This window comes from Tachypleus tridentatus, chromosome 3 (assembly GCF_004210375.1).
Source record: "Tachypleus tridentatus isolate NWPU-2018 chromosome 3, ASM421037v1, whole genome shotgun sequence".
NCBI classification, from domain to species: domain Eukaryota; kingdom Metazoa; phylum Arthropoda; class Merostomata; order Xiphosura; family Limulidae; genus Tachypleus; species Tachypleus tridentatus.
The window spans coordinates 59663497-59685063 of NC_134827.1; the positions used below are offsets into that span (position 1 = coordinate 59663497).

The following is a 21567-nucleotide window of genomic DNA, read 5'->3' on the forward strand; positions in this document are numbered from 1 at the left end:
AGGTTTTTTGATGGTAGCATCAATAATGGCTTCTATATGCTACTTAATTAAAGTAATGACGGCTTCCTGTAAATGTAAAACCACGGAAGATATGAAAGACGCTTTAAAGTATATGTCTAAAGAAATCTGTACGGATATCTTGATATATCTGATTATAGTTGTGGTAACTATCCTGTGGCGATTACATTACGTATCCATGATGAATATCGCAAGATATCTGATTGACGTAGTTGTGGTGATTCTCCTAATCTGTTTAATTATTTTAGCCATGACAAATGTACTAAAACATTCAAATAGTGTCTTTTGGGTGGTTATCCTGAGTTGTTTCGTTAATATCATCCTGATGGTTCTCGGCAGATGTTTGACAAACATTATCATGATAGCGGTATTAATATGTTTAACTTCACTAATCATATTAATTGTTTTGATGCGTGAGACTAAAATGATAATGATAGATATCGAGAGATACTTAACTGAAAAGGTGATGATCAGTATCTTAGAGAAACTGATTAAAGTAATAATAATGACTACACTCCAATTTATAATCAAAGAAAGCATGATAGCTGTCCAATATATCTTAGTTTACGTATTAATTAAGGTTATAACTTTTTCTACTTAATACAGTTATGATGATTAGTGATGTCGATAAAAACCTACGTGTAGAGAAATATATATGCAAAAACGTTTCTTTTGGGTTGAGAAAATATTTTACATAGAAGAGCGAACTACGTCAGGTTCACAAAGAAAGAGGTAACTGAACGGTAATTTATTTATATAAATAAAATTATATATTAAAACATCTAACACCGCCCTTTACATTCCGACACTCAGTTACACAATCCCTTCCAAACATGTGGTTAGCTTTCGGTAAGTTACCTCTTTCTTTGAGAACTTGACGTAGTTCGCTATTTCATGTAAAATATTTTCTCAATCCAAACGATCCATTTTTGCATATATAGTTATGATGATTGTTATGAGAAAAAAAAATCGTATATAGAAAAGATAAATTGTTTGATAATTATCAAAATTTTTGTAATGTAATAAGTCAAGTAACTAGTATATGGGAGTGACATATGAAGAAAACTTTAGCGTTTAGTAAAAGATATCACACACGGTAAAGAACAACATGGAAAAGAAATCCAAAGAGCTATTGAAGTAAGTGTAAAATCTTCCAAATAAACAATTTATTCATGTCTTATCTGAATGAGGTTAAACGTTTTATAAACTTAAGAAACACCAAGATAAATTAATTCAGTCAGTATTTATTAGACGATTAGGTGTGACAGCATTATTTTAGCTAATTGTCTAATTGCCTGATTGATAGTTGTACAGAAATATTTGTTCATGTTGATTGATGATAAAGAAAAAGAAGTGAGTGAGTACAAGTGAATTTGTTACAAAATATTACATAACAACTATGCATTTCAAAAAATATATAAATAATTTAATTATGGGTTCAAAGCCAGGGTGTTTTTAAAGTAATTATGACAATAAAAGTACTTTTTGTGTTTATATCTATTGTATGCAGTAAGATTTTTACAGCTTCTTTGAAGGGAAGAGAAAAATCTGAAGGAAGATTATGTGTTTAAGTACAAATTATTCAAAAAATAGTCAATGAACTCCGATGCATGGAGGATGTTGGATGAGCGGTTAAGCTTATACTGACAGTAATATTCAGCTGAGTTAAAAAAAACTACAACACATTACCACGATTTTGTGTTAAGATATCTAAAAAGGAGAAAACTGACAGAACCAGAATGTGTAATATTTATAATGAAGATTACACTGAAACAGGAGAAAATAACCAGTATAGTGATTATTTTTATCACAGTTATTAGGGTGATAACCATGATTTACTTTAACCATTGACTTGTGAAATACTCTCAATCACTGTAGAGCACGTGGCAAAATACCAAATGACAATTACTGTATCTTTGGGTTTAATAGTTTAGAAACAAAATTTATGGTATATTGATAATGATACAAAATACAGTTAAATTTGAACTCAACATCAGAGTAAACTATCATTAACTGATTACTACTTGGTCCTAGTTATTTAAGAGATTGTGATACAAGTAAAATAGTTTTGTTGTAGAGATTGGCTTTAGTTTTAAGAAAGGAGGTTTTAGGGTTGTTTAAGAGTTTTTCTGGTTTATATGAATTTTACTTCAAAGGTTTTCATTGTTTCTTTGTGTTAGTTTCTTATCAAAAACACCTTGGATGTTTTTAATAAGAATGAAATCAAAATTGGCAACTAAAGTGGTAGCTGCACTTAAAGCGTTGCTAAGAATTTTACAGCAAATATCCATTCACTGGTTAACCAGTTTCTGTTCAGTTTAGAGTATTATGATGAGTAAAACCATATACCTTGTCTTTCAGTATTACTACAGTAACAACAGAATGTTTATACCTAGTCCTCCAGTGATGCTACAATAACAACATAACATATGTACTTAGTCCTTCAGTGTTACTACAGTAACAACAGAATGTTTGTACCTAGTCCTCCAGTGCTGCTACAATAACAACAACATATATACCTAGTCCTTCAGTATTACTGCAGTAACAACAGAATGTTTATACCTAGTCCTCCAGTGATGCTACAATAACAACATAACATATATACTTAGTCCTTCAGTGTTACTACAATAACAATATAATGTGTATAACTAGCCTTTCAGTGTTACTACTATAACAACAGAATGCATGTACCTAATCCTTCAGTGTTAGTACAATAACAACATAGTGTATATACCTAATCCGTACAATAACAACATAGTGTATATACCTAATCCTTCAATGTTACTACAAATAACAACATAGTGTATGTACCTAATTCTTCAGTACTACTGTGGTAATAACGTGATGTATGTACCTAGTCCTTCAATGGTACCACAGTTACGACAGAGTATTATATGTACACACATATCTAATCTTTCAGTGCACTACAATAATAACAATGTATATGCCTATTTCACCAGTGGTATGAAAATAATAGGAATTTCCTCAAAACTCTTTTACAGAACATTTGGGCTACCTTTAAAACAGACTTATTTTTTCACAGCCTTCCTTTTCCAAAGTTAAAATTGATAATCAACAGAAGGGGATTTTTCACGTTCATTAGAAAAAGTCAAAATTTTCCTATTTGTTCATATTATTATTTCACAAGTCTATAGCAAAATGAACTGTTTCTTTTGGACTAAAACTGAAACAGACAACTATACCAAATGCTGTGAATGTCCATGACCTATCTAAAAGTTGATTATTTTTCATTGAAAGTTGATCTCCATGGTTACAACTAGATAATAGATGTGATGTTCTGAGGGGTTGCATGTGTACATGATGCATGTTTACACCAAACCTGAGAAACAAAGAACTTTGGGTCAGTACATAATTACAAGACACAAAGCTTTATTTAAAACACTGTTTTAGTCGTATTTGAAAAGGCTGCTTCTTTACTGGTAGAGTTTTATTACGTGTTCACTGAGGGTTGTGTCTTACTCTAGACATATTAAACTATTACTGTGCATTAGAAAAAGCCAACGTATAAATAATTAAAAAGCATAATTTAAACTTTATAAATACGGATATAAATACAAATATGGATATAAATAGAAATATGAATATAAATATAAATATGGATTAACTAGTTGTTTAGTTGTTGGTGTAACTATCAGTAATGGATTAACTATAGCTGTTTAGTTGTTGGTGTAACTATCAGTAATGGATTAACTGTAGCTGTTTAGTTACTGGTGTAACTATCAGTAATGGATTAACTGTAGCTGTTTAGTTACTGGTGTAACTATCAGTAATGGATTAACTGTAGCTGTTTAGTTGCTGGTGTAACTATCAGTAATGGATTAACTGTAGCTGTTAAATTGTTGGTGTAGCTACCAGAAATATCCAAAACTTTCTCTTATCCTTTACTAAACATTTTCTGATTTATTATAGAAACAACTTGGAAGACTGTTTCTGTTTCCTTTAGTGATAGAAACTATGTCTTATGAAAGGAATTTCAAGCCAGTGTTTTTTGTTGACAATCTTGATCCTGTAATAGAAAAGGAACAATTCAACAGACTGTGTTGTGGAGAACAACTCAGGGTAATGGATATATGTTTCAGGTAAATCTATATGTTAGAAACAGGAATCAGCTTTAAAGGAGCATCGTAAATATGCTGTTTTATTATACCAAATATGAGCATGGATTAGTGTTCATTGTCAATGACTTCATTCACAAGTGTCTTACATTATTCCCATGTAGATGTCTTTATTTATTCATACATGTACTTGTATCGTGTTTTTTACCTTATTGATTTATACTTCTCTCTTTACAAGAATTTGTTTAATATATCTTACTTCATTCATATGTACGTGTTCAATGTCTCTTACTTCATTCACATTTAGGTGTCTACTGTTTCCTACTTTATTTGTGTACATGTGTGTATTCTTTGTTTACATGTACTTTTTAATGTTTCTTACTTCATCGAAATGCACTTGTCTACTTATTTATGTACATTTGTCTACTGTTTTAATTTTATTTATGCATGTTTGTCTGCTCTCTTTATTTCAATATACGTGATCAATGTTTCTCATTTTATTCAAATTTAAATGTCTACTGTTTCTTACTTTATTTATACACACGTGTGTACTCTCTTTGTTTATATGTATGCATTCAATGTTTCCTACTTTATTGACATCTGGATATCTTTATTTACCTTTAAGTGTCTACTGCCTTTAATTACATCTGTCTACTCTGTTTAAAACTGGTACATATTAACTCGTACCTAATGTAAATGTGAATTTTTTAGTATTAATAACGTTCATACTATAAAATAATTAATTTACTCATAATAAAATTAAAATACAGTATTTTTTATTGTAATATATGATGTTTTTGTCACAGCCTTTAAAATGGGATAAGGATCTCAAGTGTCTATTTCAGTGGTCATCATCCGTATCTGCTAATACAACCAATTAAGTTGGAGGAAAAGAACCACAAACCTTATATTGTTCAACTCCACGATGCCATAAGTGACCAAGAAATCCAAAGACTAAAGAACATTAGTCAAGTTACAGTAAGAATTTAAACATTTTAGCATATGAATTTAAGGATTAAAAATCAATTTTCTTCACAAAAATAGTTATACAAAATGCCACACTTAATTTACAAAAAACAAGCAAATATACTTTCGCGATAACATTTCTTACACTGTACGAAATGTTACTTGACGATTAAACACTGTAATAAAAAAAAACAAATGTCTGTACATTATAAATCTCCTTCAATATTAAACTTGAGATCTGTACACAATCAATCTTTCTTTAAAACATAAACCTGAGATATGTACACAGTCTTTTCTTCAATAGTAAACCTGAGATCTGTGCACCATCAATCTTTCCAGCCATTTAGTTTTGTAATTTCAATACTACCAGTCTTTCCTCCTTGTGTAATATTGTGATCTGAACATTATCATTCTTTCCTTATAGCTTCATAGGCCTTCTCACTATGGTATCAGTGGTGAATTTGAAGCTTCTCTCATGCGAACAAGTGCAAGGTGTGTATTCAAGATATGAGTATGTTAACAGTGGATGAATATTTAACAGCTAGAGGTTTATCACCTCGTTTAATGGTTATTGATTGAATGGTCTATGTGCTAGTGTAACAATTTGAAGAGATGGACTTCTTTATTTTGTATTATGAAGGACTAATCCATTGTTGTTGTACTGGGAGGGATTTATCTGTTGTTGTTTCAAGATTGACTTCTTTATTGTTGCTGTATTATGAGAGAAAACTCTACTGTCATTGTACTGTGATGTACTACTCCACTGTTGTTGTACTGTGATAGACTACTCCATTGTTGTTGTACTGTGATAGACTACTCTTGTTGTTGTTTGATATACTACTCCACTGTTGTTGTACTGTGATAGACTATTCTTGTTGTTGTTGTGTGATGGATAATATAATGTATTGTAAGGAACTTCTCTCTGTGTGTTGTGTTGCAAAGTAATACTTTAAAAGACCTACTGTTATTCTAACATGTACATATCTAAAAGTTAGGTCTTGTAAGACAGTTTGGTTGCTTGGATGGCAAAGAAAATCATAAATGTTTACTAGATTTGTTGCCACAGTATTTCTCAGCAAAACATATTAATAGTAAAGTAGATGAACAGAGATATTATAAAGACCAAGTAATTAATCAGATAATTAGAGGGAAGTTTCTTTTGGTGATGAAATAAATTTACTATATTTGTTTCACAAGAATATTTTTCTGTACCTTCTAGCTCTTGGTTGACTAAAGAAAATGATCCAGTTATTGTGAAATTGGACCAATGAGTTGCAATGATTACAGGGTTGGCTACAAAGTACAGTAAGGAAGAAGCTGAAGCTTACCAGGTGGAATATATTGTTGATTAATAAATGAGATTTAGAATACTGTACATGACCAGGTAGCATATAATGTTAATTAATGAACAAGATTAAAAATACTGTATATTAGTAGGTAGGATACACTGTTGATTAATAAACAAAATTAAAAATATTGTAGTTTACCAGGTAGGATATATTGGTGATTAATGAACGAGTTTAAAAATATTGTAGTTTACCAGGTAGGACATATTGTTGATTAATGAACAAGATTAAAAATACTGTAGTTTACCAGGTAGGATACACTATTGAATAATGAATGAAATTAAAAATATTGTAGTTTATCAGGTAGAATATATTATTGATTAATAAACAAATTTAAAAATATTGTAGTTTACCAGGTAGGATACACTGTTGATTAATAAACAAAATTAAAAATATTGAAGTTTACCAGGTAGGATATATTGTTGATTAATGAATGAGATTAAAAATATTGTAGTTTACCAGGTAGGATATATTGTTGATTAATGAATGAGATTAAAAATATTGTAGTTTATCAGGTAGAATATATTGTTGATTAATAAACAAGTTTAAAAATATTGTAGTTTACCAGGTAGGATACACTATTGATTAATAAACAAAATTAAAAATATTGTAGTTTACCAGGTAGGATATACTGTTGATTAATGAACAAGATTAAAAATATTGTAGTTTATCAGGTAGGATACACTGTTGATTAATGAACAAGATTAAAAATATTGTAGTTTACCAGGTAGGATATATTGTTGATTAATGAATGAGATCAAAAATATTGTAGTTTATCAGGTAGGATAATCTATATGGTTGATGAATTAACCAGATTAAAAAAAAATCATAGCTTATCAGGTATGATATACTTTTGTTTATTTATCGAGGTTTAGAATATTGTACCTCACCTGGTAGGATATATTGTCCATTAAATGACAAGAGTCAGCATAGTGTAGGTTACCTCACGCCATATATTTTTTATTAATCAATTAAATTCAGAATACTTTTTCTTATTAGATGGGCTAGCCTGTTGGTTAATTAATGAGATTCATAATAATATAGCTGGTAAATAGGGTAATATACTGTTTACAATTCATGATATTTAGAATACTGTAGCTCACCCTATTTAGTATTTACTTATGAATTCATGGCATTCAGAATATCAGTATAGGATAATATATTGTTAATTAATTTAGGAGATTCAAAATGCTGTAGCTTTCCAGGTAAAAAAATAATAAAAATCTTATAACCCAAACGCTTTTGAGAGGTGTACCTTTCTTCTTGAGTGGCACACTGGGAATGGAATTACTAGATACTTTTTGATTAATTGTCGAGATTCAGAATACTGTAGCTTAGAAATATTTTTGTTTGTCTTCTGAATTTTGTGCAAAGCTACATTAGAGCTATCTGTGCTTGTCATTCCTAATTTAGCAATGTAAAACTCGAGGGAAGGTAGCTAGTCATCATCGCCCACTGCCACATCTTAGGCTACTTTTATCAATGAAAAGTGGGATTGACCATCACATTATAATGCTCCAATGGATAAATGGATAAGAATGCTTGGTAAGACAAAGATTCAAACCCACAACCCTCAGATTGCGGTTCGAGCTCCCTAACTGCCTGGCCATGTTGGGCTGTAGGGAATATTGTTGATGATTTTATGGAAACCATAACTTACAGTGAATGGTATTTTTTGTTTATTTATGGAGGTTCTGAATAGTGTGCTTAAGTTCGTTGGATAATATATTCGTCATTAATTAACATTATTTAGAAGTTTGTAGCTTATCCTGTAAGGTAATGTTTTTAGTGAAAAATTAAAGACATTCACAACTCTGTAACTTACTGGATATGATAATATTCCCTTTGTTAATTAACGAAATTCATAATATTATAGCTTACCATGTAGGTTAATATATTACTGATTAATGAACGAAGTTCAGAAGACATTAGTTTATCTGGTAAAATACATCACTGATGAATTGACGATGTTCCAAATACTAGAGGTTAAGACACAACACTGGAACTTACCTGGAAGAATATATTATTGATGTATTAATGAGGCTGATATTGCTGTAGCTAACCAAGTAAATTTTGTTCACTAATTTTGGAGATTCAGAATAGTGTAACTTGCCAGGTAAAATATATGACATTATGAAGTAGTACTTAACACTAAAATAACAGCTTGACCGACCACTTTACAGCTGTATTACTTTTGTGGTGTTTAATATAACACATGACCTTATGAAGTAGTACTTAACACTAAAATAACAGCTTGACCGACCACTTTACAGCTTTATTACTTTTGTGTTGTTTAATATAACACATGACCTTATGAAGTAGCATTTGACACTAAAATAACAGCTTGACCGACCACTTTACAGCTGTATTACTTTTGTGGTGTTTAATATAACACATGACCTTATGAAGTAGTACTTAACACTAAAATAACAGCTTGACTGACCACTTTACAGCTGTATTACTTTTGTGGTGTTTAATATAACACATGACCTTACGAAGTAGTACTTAACACTAAAATAACAGCTTTATTTTGCAGATACATTACTTCACCAAGCTGTATGTGACATGGATTAACGTTTTTTGATGAATCGTTTTAATATATAGATATTTCGTAAAAGGAATTGTTGATTTTCTAGGTGAACAGCACAAAGAACCTATTATAACAGTGTGACAGACTCTCACAGTTATTTACGTTGTTTTCATCCAATTACATAGTAGTCCAGTTATACATAACAACAGTTACAAAATAAAATACAGATGTAGAAAAATGTCCGGAGTCTCACGGTTTCTTGTAAAATACATGATTTTACGATATTTTAAGAATTGTCACCTCCTTTGTCATTCAATAATAAGTCGGCTGCAGTTTTCTGTTAACCAAAGCTATCAGTCTTAGTTTATCATTAGTATATGTGGACTAATTGAATATATTTTAACGGTTTGCGATTCTCATGTGTATTAGGAGGAAATTCTATTGTATGTTTGTGTGTGTGTGAGTTTTCTTCTTCGTGCAATTCGATTGATAACTACGTGATACATTGCTTATACACTGACCAGTGAAGTGACTGTGATCAGTTGTTTTTTTCAGAACTTAACTGTGATAGCTTCTTGAGGTGTTTCGAAGTTAGTTAATTAAGATATGATAAAATATAATTTAAAAAAATACAATGTGCTCTTTAAAACAAAGTATGGACAGCTCATTACAAAAAAATGCTGTATGAAGAAATGTTTAAAGGAATGGAAACAAAACTGACCTGTTATTAAATAAACAATCACACACACAGTACCGGATTGATGTATAAGCCACATAGGTTCAAATCTAGAGTCACACTAAGCCTTATTCCTGTCCTTCACACACACACATATCAAAATGAAATCTAATTTTGATTAAAAGAAAAACATGGATTTGGCTTCTAGATATATAACTGAGAATGTTTTCTCTGCTTAACGTGAACAACAGATAAAGAAAGCACTTGTCTGCAGAAAAAGTGGATCTGTTAAATCAGTAAACAGAGAAAGCAAAAATAGGCTTGGCTTTTGTTATGACAGCGTGAAGGAAAATATTTTGATCTAAACAGTGGAAGGACAAGAACCTAACCCTTTGACTTCAGAATACTCAAGTCCTTTACAATAAACGTGGGTCAGAAGTAATGAATTATAAACTACCAGAAGAATAACCTGTTTGTTGAATCCAAGGTTAACAACTTTACATACGGAATAAAAATGAACCTCAAATACATTAAGGAAAGTTAATAAACTTCGGTTAATCTACTTCAGTATTAAAAGTTTGGTATTTAGATTTTATTTAATGATTGAATACTAACTACGACTGGTTGGTTTTGAATTTCGCCACAACAAGGCTATCTGCGCCAGCCGTCCCTAATTTAGCAGTGTAAGACTAGAGGGAAGGCAGTTAGTCATTACTTCCCACCGCCAACTCTTGGGCTACTTTTTTACCATCGAATAATGGGATTGACCGTAACATTATAACGCCCTCACGACTGAAAGGGCGACCATGTTTGGTGTGGCGCTGATTCGAACCCGTGACCCTCGGATTACGAGTCGAGTGCCTTAACTACCTGGCCATTAACTACGATAAAATTTCAATTCATACTCGAGGTGACGTTTTCCTTTTGGTGACTGTGAGTGACCGAGTGGTTTGAGTATCGAATTTGAATTGAAGGATCCAATATTTCTGTCCCGTTACGCAAGATCGGGCTTCGTACTTTGGAGTCGTGAATGGTTTTTAAAAAGCGACAGTTTTGTTTGAATGGTTGTTGTTAAGCAAAGCAGCTAAATAATATGCTATCTGTGCTACGACAACTATGTGTATCGAAACCAAATTTTTGAGTTATAAGATTTTGGGATTACTACTGGGGTGGGAGGGGCTGTTAAATCACATTATTTTATTTAAACTTGATGGGTGATGTTCACTCGCTGCTGCCTTCTTTCAGCCCTATTTTATTACTTTGATATATCTTGTCTGTAATTTGGGACTTTTCAAGGAAAAAAGAAAACACTTTACAAAGTTTATTATTACTAACACTTTGGTGAACAAAAATAGTTGAATAAATTATCATAAGCCATATAAGTTTAAAGAGTAATTTGTATTCTGTTGCGATTTCTGTCTTTAGTGATGATAAACTTTATCACTTTGTTTTTATTTATTTTCAGCCGTTATCTTTCTTGAATTGTGGAAAAGATATTCATCAAAAATCACCCACCATTGGGATGTAACGAATTTTGACACCTTAGAGGTAATGTGTACTTTTATTTCAGTTATTAATTTATCACAATGGACTTGTGTATTTGACATGAACTTTTAACCATGGCAGTATACCTATTGTGATTGTGAAGGTACTAGTTGTGTCATGACAAATTTGACAGTAATCATACAAGTATTTTAATTATATGTTGTCAGTGTTGACTGTTATGATTGCAAAGTGATTTTTCATGTTAAGATTAAAAATACTTCATTTAAAAATTTTCAAATTTCACTTATGTAGTTCTTTAAACCTCCTTCATAAATATCAGATGATGTTTGCTGTCAGTAAAAAGTTTATTTTATCTGTTATTTTACAAGCTGTAACTTTCAAATGATCAGCCAATCTAAACGTCCTCATAACCACCATAAAAATTATGAAATAATTGTTAATTACTTTTTTATTGTGCTAAAATGACAACAAATTGTGACAATATACATCTTCTGTTTCTTCTTAATCTTACAGTTTTATTGACTTTTGAACCATGTGTAACTATTAATCCTTCCTTTGAGGGTTGCGGGTTTGCATTCCCGTCACGCCAAACATGCTCTCCATTTCAGCCGTGGGGGCATTCTAATGTCATGGTCAATCACACTATCCATCGGTAAAAGAGTAGCCCAAGAGTTTGCGGTGGGTGGTGATGACTAGCTGCCTTCCCTCTAGTCTCACACTGCTAAATTAAGGACGGCTAACACAGATAGCTCTCGAGTAGCTTTGTGCAAAATTCAAAACAAACAGTCCTTCTTCACAAGTTTTAAATCACTTGGTGAACCTTCAGCTCATGTTACCTTATTGAATTACATTAAACAATATGAAGAATATTTCTTATTACTATTCATTATTTTAGCTAATCTAACCTAACAACTTTCTTGTTTTTTCATTTTAGTTACTTTTATAGTAATAAATAAAGAATATTCATGAAAAACATAAAATGTACTGTTTACCAGCATCTTTTTTTGTTCTTTACTAATGGCACTACCACACTAAATGCCCCTTGCTGATATAGTGGTAAGTCTATGGATATACAACATCATAGCTTGGTAGCTTGCAAAAGAGAAGCTGTGTGCGTGCTAAATGACTTTAATTTCCTAGTGTATGACATCATGAATGAATAAGATAGAAAGCCATAAAATAACTACTTTATAATAACTAATTTACATAAAATTATTCAATTCTTGTAGAGGTGATAAGTAAATTATAGAAAAAGGAAGAATCTAAGAACTTAAATACTATTAAAATTTGATTCAGTAATTACATTGTGATGCAAAGTTTACTTGTATACATCGATAATAAACTAGTTTAATTAAATTTTGAATTTAACTCTGTAAAAAGGTTGTGACATATGCAGCTTGACCTTCTTGATGTGAAAGGGTTAATGACCTTGTTTTCCTGCCTTGAGTGGGTGCTCAGGACAAGTTTGTTTGTTTCCAGTATGATATTTACAGCTACTCTCTAGTATTTCCCTTTGAACATCTTTTCAAACTTTGTCTTATAAAAATAATGTTTGAATGTTCCCTAAAGGTATTCTTTTGAGAAAGTTTCTCAAAAATACATGTTTAAAAATGTAAATTTCTTAACACACAGATATGATGTTTTACCTGAACTCTTGATCATAATGTGTGTGTTTTTTTTATATCACCAGGAACATCCAAGGCCAGAATATTTAGCTAAATTATCAACAGTAAAGAAAAAGAAAGTAAACTTTATTACAGGGGTAAGAACAGCAGTTATCAATTTATAATAAACATCAAAACAAACATCTGACTTTTTGTTCAGTTGTTCCCACAATTTGTCTTGTTTTTATATAAGTCTAGATCTATCTGTTGATGATGATTTTGCAGTGTTGTAGTTGATTATCAGATTATAAGTTTTATGATGACACTAAAAGTGTTTGGTATTGGTTTTACAACAAAACTGTAACTAAATAACTCTATCAAACAAAATTAACAAGCGATGTATCTTTTGTATAAATTCTTTCTTAAAATTATTAAACTTAAAAAAATGCCTTATTCTTGAAAAATGCAGTTATTTTGAGTAAATGGTCTTCAAAGGTACAATTTTAAAAGGGTGATAAAACACTTTTCTAAAAATAATTCAGTGTAAATGCATTACATGTAGTTTAAAAGACAGCAGAGTATAAAAAATAGATGTGAATAACAAAATTTAAAAGATCTTGGTAGAACATTGTTTGAAATTGAAAGTTTAAAATGTCAACTTTATGCTTGTTTCAAATATTCTCATTTAAAGTCCCATACTGGCTGCCAGGTGGTTAAGGCTTCGACTTCGTAATTATAATGTGATGGTCAATCCCATTATTTGTTCGTAAAAGAGTAGCCCAAGGGTTTGTAGTGGGTGGTGATGACTAGCTGCCTTCCCTCTAGTCGTATACTGCTAAATTAGGGACAACTAGTGCAGATAGCCCTCGTGTAGCTTTGTGTGAAATTTAAAACAAAGCAAATCATTTAAAGTTCATTACATTTATTTTATCCCTTTTTTAAAAAACAAAGAAACAAGTTAGATGTTCCAATGCCTAAGTTGTGGTTTTATTATCCCCTTCAAAAATAATGTAAATTGAACTTCAGAAGGAATATTACAGTAGTTTTTCATCAGTTCTGGTTCTTTTTCTAAGGGCATGTGTTTGAACTTTATTTCTTACGAGTTATGAAAATTTATTACTTAGTTTTTTACTGATGTGTTTTTCTAAATGCTTCTGTGATGTACACTGTAACAGGTAAACGAACCACGTGTTTCGTTTTGGAAGAGACGAGTACCGTGTACCATATTTTCCTGGTCTGTGGTGTTACTACTTGTGAGTATTTACTTATGAATTAATTTGAGTATGTAGGTGTGTACACTAAAGCTATGTGAACATTTAAGATTTCAGATTTAAAGAAGAACCAATTTTGAGAACAGTGAACTTTAGAAACAGGTTCAATAGGTAATGAAGACTATTTGACACAGTGATGGTGTTTGGTATTCAGTGGGAATGAGAAATTTATCTGTATACAGGAATATGTGTGTATGTGAACTTTATTATTGAAAATTATTAATTTGGGAAGGGGTGTATGGATCATCAGAAAAGTTGAATCAAAATATAAAAATTGTATTTTCAAGCTGACAACTCGGGACTCTTAAAAAGTAAACAAACTATTTTGTCCCCACTAAAATTGAGAAGTACTGTAGGCATGGAGTTAATAGAGAGATTTATAATAAGCTTAAGAAAATAATACAGACATTACTTGCAGCTGTATTTATTTACTTTGTTAGAGCCTTTGGCTATAGGCTTGACAATACAGTCTCTGCATTTTGATTCATGTTGTTTCTTTATTTTTCTGACAGTCTAGAATGAGTTTTAATTATATTGTTACTTAAGATGTTTTTTTTAATATTCATTAATAGAGAATACATTCTAAACTTCACAAGTGCATGTGAATTCAGTTGAATGTTACATATTTTTTGACAGTTTACTGTTGCTTGTGCTTTATGTTCCACTTATCCACCACATATTAAAAATAAATGACACATGTTCAAGATAAAATAAACATATTTACTGGTATACACCTGTAACATACAAACTGTAAAATTGTTCTCAAAGGACCATTGTGAAGGCAAAGATTGTATGATCACAAATTTAATGAGTAGCTTCCATCAGCTTGTACTATTATATAACAAAAGATGAACAGTAACAAAGGAATCTCATCAGAATGGAATAATGTTTCTTTTAAAAAAATACAACAAAGTTTAGTGCAACATAAACATACACAGTCACATGCTTACTTTGATACATAACAATATGTTTGTTCTTCAACAGCCTGCTGTGTACAAGTGTTTGTTAGAATAAGGCAACACAAATAATTCTCTCAGTGGCACACTTTGCTAAATTGCTAATTATCAATAACTTTTACTACCACTACCTGTTTAAAATTGCAATAGCTATATGAAAGAGTAATATATGCAGTGGTAATAAATACTGAATATGCACTTGTGACTTTTGCTCAGTACATAAAACAGTAGAAAGAATTACCGATGTGATATTGAATAGTAGCATCTGTTATGGTAATCATCCAGTGTCAAACAGCTGTTGAAATGTTGCCAAGGAAATAAATTTGAGTAATGATGAACAACAGTGGCTTGAATAACAATATCCATCATCAGAATCGCCTAATTTTGTTGTATCTGTTTCCAATAAAAACACTAGAAAATGCACAAGCTGTAGTTTCCAACTAATGCACATACTAGTAAAACACTGGATTTTTTGATGGCTAAAAATGAAGGACTCAGAAAATTTCACAGCATGACATAATTAAGGATGGGGAAGTAAGTTCAAAAGTACTGTCAGTTTCTTGCAGAAATCTCAGTGGAGTCCTGTAACAAAATAAATATCATTTGAAATAATTTTATAGTGGAATCAAAATGATTATTTGTGGCTTGAGTTAAGCTGTCAGCAATAGATCTACAGTTTTGTTTGCTTACATTTTTTTGTGATCTCTATTTGTGGATTTTAAATACCTAGTTTTTAATTATCTGCTATGTTGACTTTTTTTAGTGCACAACAATGAGAAAATATGTGTTTAGAGTGAGACACGACCCCCACTAGGCACGTATAAAATTATTCCAGTAGGAAAACAGCCCTTTCAAATAAAACAAGTGTGTTTAAAACGTCTCTTTAAATAAAGATTTGTGTCTTTTGAAGTAATTATTTATCAAGGTTTTGTGACTTGTTTAACATGAGTCCAATATGAAAGCAGTCACTCGGAACAACGTTGCATCTGTTATGCACTTATAACCACATAAAGCATCTTTCACTGAAAATTAACTGATTTTTAAGTGAGCATTCCATACAGCATATCTTTCTATGTTGTGGTTGAAAATGCTCAGTCGATTTTGCTGTAGTTTTGTGTAACAATAACACGATTAAGTAAGGAAATTTTAACTTTGTCTCAACAATCATGTATTTTGCTTATTATCAATCTTTTGGTGGTCCAGTCTATTTACAAGAAAAGTTTTCAGAGGTGTTTCAAGAATGAGTCTACTTTTAAAGGTTTTTTTTTCCCAAATGATCAGAGATTACTCAAAGGCTTAATAGAGACATCCCAGTACCACAGGTGGTACTGTTTTAGAGTAAGGCTGCATTCTTAAATTAAGATGACTTATAACTACATGGTCATTGATTTTTGGTTCTATGTTTAAAGAAAAATTGTTTTTAAAAGATGCACTTTGTAAACTTGGGAGGATTTTTTTATAATTTTCAATGAATCCAGTTTCCAATTTTTTGCAGTATGGTATACAAGACAGTTATTTCTCATAATTGTCTCCACGGATAGGTGTACCGTATTTCAAGATGGCTGGTATGGATATTAAAACTTTTATTAAAATAAATTAGAAAACAATGTTTCACCTTCTTAGGTATCTCAGGCTTTCAGGTTAAGAAAAACAGTTTTAATACCCATACCAGCCATCTTGAGATACATTTTTACTTGATGTGGGTTCCTCATCATCATGAAAGAGATATAGTTTTTCTGTTGCTTTACCTTCTTCCAAACTCTTTTCAGTCGATTGCCATACCTACATATCTTGGCAGATTATCTTGAAACTTGGTAGGGTCATACTTTGATCCAGTATGTGCAGTAAGTATTTTCATTTTTTTATTTAGGCTTTTTTAAGGGGTCAGATGCCAAACAACCCAAAAAATATATATTTTGGGCTCTTAGTGGTTATATTTACAGCAGTCTGGAAGTCAACTGGCACAAATGTAAATATTCATGAGCTCAATGCAATGACAAACAAAAATAGCTAGATTTGCCCATTTTGAATCTTTTTTTTTTTTACTTTTTTTTTGGGGGGGGGTGGAGGCAGGAAGAGATCTAAAAAAAGCACAATTTAGAGGTATTTGTTGATCATTTACTCAGCCATATTTTGACCAATTTACATGTTAGCTGGTAGAAAGATATTTTTGTACAGGTCCCAAACATTGACAAACAAAAAATTGTGAAATTGCCCATTTTTAGTAATTATAAAATGGGTTAAGATGCCACAGAAAAACATAACTTTAGAGTTGTTTGATCAGTTGCAGGTTTCATGGTTTTGGTTTTATCATATCCTGCAAAACAATTTGCTGCCTAGAAAATCTAGGCAAAGACTTAGTGAACCACTTCATAAAAGGACAAATAACCTCCAACTGTGTGAAGAAATCTGGACTTTAACTGCCAGACTCCAGTTATAGTTTGCTACAGCAAAGTGTTTTTTAAGTTCCATAAAACTATTTTAAATTTACATATATATTCTTTGTTACAGTAGGTCTTGATGCAGTGATTCTTTATAGACTTAAATTATGTTTTGTTCTTTAGGTAACAATAGCTATTGCTGCTGTGGTTGGTGTGATTGTTTACAGAATATCCATTCAAACTGTTCTGTACTTCACATTGAGTGACAATCAGACACTAACCAGTATGGTATCTCTTACTACCTCTGTGACAGCTGCACTGTTGAACCGTGTATGCATCATGACCTTTAACCTGGTAGGTCACTTAAATGATAAACATTAGGGATATGAAATTCACCTATTTCTAGTTGTGTAAAATGTACTTTTTATGGCTTTATTGAAGATGATATGGATCAAATGCCTGCTTATAGTGATATGTGTATATAAGTGTATGTGTGTGTATATATGTATATATATGTATCAAGTACATGTTTAAAGTGGCACGTGTGTGTATATATATATATATGTATATAGTGGTATGTAAGCATATTAGTTTTGTTGTTTATTTATTTTTTACTTTGATTTCTTAATGACTAAAAGGAAATGTTATATGTAATTACTTGTAATTTTTTAAGGTTGTTTCTTGTTTTCTGTTCAGCTGTAAATAATGTAATGTTTTTTTTCATGTTTGTATTTTCAAGAATGAAATGAATATAGCTTGGAATTTTTTTATGAATGCACCAAAATAACCATAAGAAAATCTTTATATTTTGTGTGCCAGAGAAATTATTAAAATAATGACAAACCCTCAGTATTTAAGTTCAGATGCAAGTAACACTACTATATATTTGTTTTGTAAGATCTTCAGTAGTACTTTTCAGTTTTGGCCATTTCAGCCATGGGGGCATTATAATATGACAGTCAATCCACACTATTCATTGGTAAAAGAGTAGTCTCAGGTGTGGCTGTGAATGGTGATGACTAACTGCCTTCCCTCTCGTCTTATGCTGCTAAATTAAGGACGTCAAGTGCAGATAACCTTTGTGTAACTTTGTGCAAACTTCAAAACAAACCAAACCAAATAACTTTTCAGTTTTTTTATAAACACACCCATCATCATTGAGTGGTCAAATACTAGGCACAGGAATTAGTGTACGTTGATCATGCATTTGTTCTTTTACCTTTGGGCTGGGCATGTATAAATTTGAATTAGAAAAACTTGATTTAAACTCCAAAAATTACAAGCCAGAGTAAAAAAATCAAAAGAGAATGAACACTTAACCAGGGATAAAATTACCATATTCATATCACACTGATATCTGAAACATTTTGGTATTGTTTCATTATTTGTATGCTAGGCCTAGTGGTCAGTGTTCTGAACTCTGAACCTGGGGGTTTATGGTTCTAATCCTGTTGCAGCAAAAATGCCCTTCAACCTTGAGATTATGTGAATGTTGTAAAAGTGATTGTCAAATCCTGTTATTTGATTAGAGTAACCAAAGAATTGGCAATAGGTGCCATTTCATAGTCTTATCAGTTTAAAGTTAGGGATGGCTAGTGTAGATGTTCTTTCTGAAACAACTGACTAACTATTAACCTTTTCTAGATTTATAGAAGAATAGCCACCTTCCTCACTGAATTGGGTGAGTTTTACTTGTTTCTAATTTTGGCAATTCCAAATGAACATAGGTTATTTTGTATGTTTTGTCCATCATTTTGAATAACAAAATTTAACCAGAATCTGACTGCAAAAGTTCTTATCCATATTTATTTTAGTGCCAGATAAATACTGTTACAGTCACACAAAGTTTATCAGAATAATTTATACATCTTGAAAAAACATATACATTTTATTGGTGAATAAATCCAAATTATGCACACTTTTCAAAATAGAACTAATTTCTTTAAAAAATTAATTTATGCCACATTATGCATGTTATCTGAATTTTTAATTAACTTTTCTGTTTGTACAGAATGTATTAAAATAACATTAGAAAGTAATTATGTAAAAGTATATTGAACATCACTAACAGCACACTTTATCACTTTACCAGTCTTAGTTTTATTATTGATCAAGTCTGAGTGTTTTGTTAAATAAACTAGTGGATCAGTGTGAAACACAGTAAAGTATATTTAGTTGCAATACCATATAGTCTTGTGATCAAAGCAGTGAAAACTGTTCACATTGCTAACATATATATGCAGAAATACATGAAAAATTGTATAGTATTTATATAAATATATTTATGATAATTTTAAGGTTAGATGATTATTTGTAACTTTTAATTTGGTATTATGTATTTGATTTAATGACAGTTCATGATGAAGAACAGTAAATATCATATACAGTGTACAGGGATACTGAAAAGGAAAACTTGTAAATACACATTTTTAGAGGCAAGCACAATATGCAAACAGTGCCATGGATCTAGTATTTTTAGTCTTTACATAAACATCAACATGTTAATATGTAACTCAGATTGTCATCCTTTCTTGATTAGAAATACTTTTCCAGTGTGTTTTATATTTAGCATACAACAGACTTGTACATTCTACTAACAACTTGCAACATCTTGTGTAGATATCCATAATAAATTCAGAAATATAGTGAACATTCCATCTGTAATATGGCATTTGTCCAATAAACCGACCCCATGCATTTTATATTAAGGATATATGTGTGTTTCAACATAATTTTTTATAAACTTGTGTATGAAGGCTACTAATAAAATAAATTTTAAAATATGGAATTTTATTTTGAGATAAAATCATGTTACAATAAATAATAAAGCATCTCTTGTTAATGCAGTCAATTTATGTAGAGATATTACATAAATTGGCTTCAGTACTGCATGTTATATATTTTAAAATTGTCAAAGATTACTAAAAATGTGTATAAAAAACTACCATAAAAAGATATTTCCACTGTAAAACTAGAATGTAAAGCTCTTTTTTTTCTGTTACAGTATGGAATGAAGTCAATCATTTTGATTTAAAATTAACTTGTGTTTCCTAATGATTTGGCTTGAGAAGTAGTTCGTGTTTGCTAATTCATGGAAACTAGTGTATCTAGACCACAATTGTCTTGATCAACAGTCATTGGTATCCTACTTCTGACAACAACAACAAAAAAATGGACGAGGCTAAGATAAGGCTTAACATTTATTTAGATCATGGACAAATTAAGAAGAATATGGAAAATTCGTCTTCAGTTCCTATGATTTGTATTTTATTATGACTTCCTCTCCCTCAATACAAAAGTATTTGACCGTAGTATTTCTAATTACTCAAAACTACATTGCAGAAATATCTTTGCTCCGTGTGACAGCAGCAGAGTCACCTAAAAGCTGGACCTGAGCCAGACGTAGAATGATATTTATAACTATGGAAAATAATGAATTTTGTAAATAAGAAATAATTCACTTTCAGACATAAAGATATTTATACTCTAAAGATTTGATTTGAAGAATAGAACTTAATGTTTCACCTAAGAGTTCTAAAAAACCTCTGACATGAAATGTGTTAAATGACAAGTTTAATAGTATTATCAATTGGTTGTCATTAGTGTTAAGGTAGTTTATCAAACATTTTTTATTTATGTCAACCTTTTTCTGTATGTTAATATTCTTTTTGTAAAATAGTTAATACTGTTCTGAAATATTGTATATAGAAATACATCGCACTCAAAGTGATTATGAAAATAGTTTGACTTTGAAGATGTACATGTTGAAGTTTGTCAACTACTATTCATCAGTTTTTTACATTGCATTTTTTAAAGGAAGGTGAGTAATTTGTGTTAAAATATGAAATGAAGTTGTTTACAAAAAAAGAAACACAGTGAACTCAAAATAAATGGTACTAAAAGACAGCTAATAATACATAGTTATAAAAACTAATCTTTCAAGTTGTTTTGTAGACTAACTTATTACTGTTCATAGAAGTGTTTAAAAATCACATGTAACATGATTTTTGAAACATTTTAATATCTGCATGTGTAGGTTGAAGTAGATTAAGTTGTTGAAGCCATGTGCTAAACTGTTGTATTTACCTTTATGTGTTCATTTTTTTCTACTTTTGTTGGTTTTTAGTTTTTAATACAAAGATATTATTACAATTCATATGTAAGAAAAATGTTTTAAGCAATAAAAACAAACTTGTAACACCATGAAAAAGGGTATTCCCTTTCAAATTCAGATTAT

The 21567-nt window shown here is 30.8% G+C and overlaps 1 protein-coding gene across 2 annotated transcripts in view; it reads left to right on the forward strand.

Moving 5' to 3' along the window:
- The first annotated feature begins 3997 nt into the window (after window positions 1-3997).
- The window catches only part of LOC143246951 (anoctamin-2-like), a 31256-nt gene continuing 13686 nt past the window's right edge, over window positions 3998-21567 (forward strand). Inside the window, exons 1-9 of one of the 2 annotated variants that reach the window (XM_076494217.1) lie at window positions 3998-4118; window positions 4901-5072; window positions 6280-6391; window positions 11078-11160; window positions 12809-12880; window positions 13898-13975; window positions 17514-17684; window positions 18975-19011; window positions 21039-21150. In XM_076494217.1, coding sequence (XP_076350332.1) covers window positions 17616-17684; window positions 18975-19011; window positions 21039-21150 — 218 coding nt within the window. In that variant the 5' untranslated portion in view covers window positions 3998-4118; window positions 4901-5072; window positions 6280-6391; ... (2 more) ...; window positions 13898-13975; window positions 17514-17615. The remainder of the gene's footprint in view (window positions 4119-4900; window positions 5073-6279; window positions 6392-11077; window positions 11161-12808; window positions 12881-13897; window positions 13976-17513; window positions 17685-18974; window positions 19012-21038; window positions 21151-21567) is intronic. The other variant, XM_076494218.1, reaches the window with a different exon arrangement.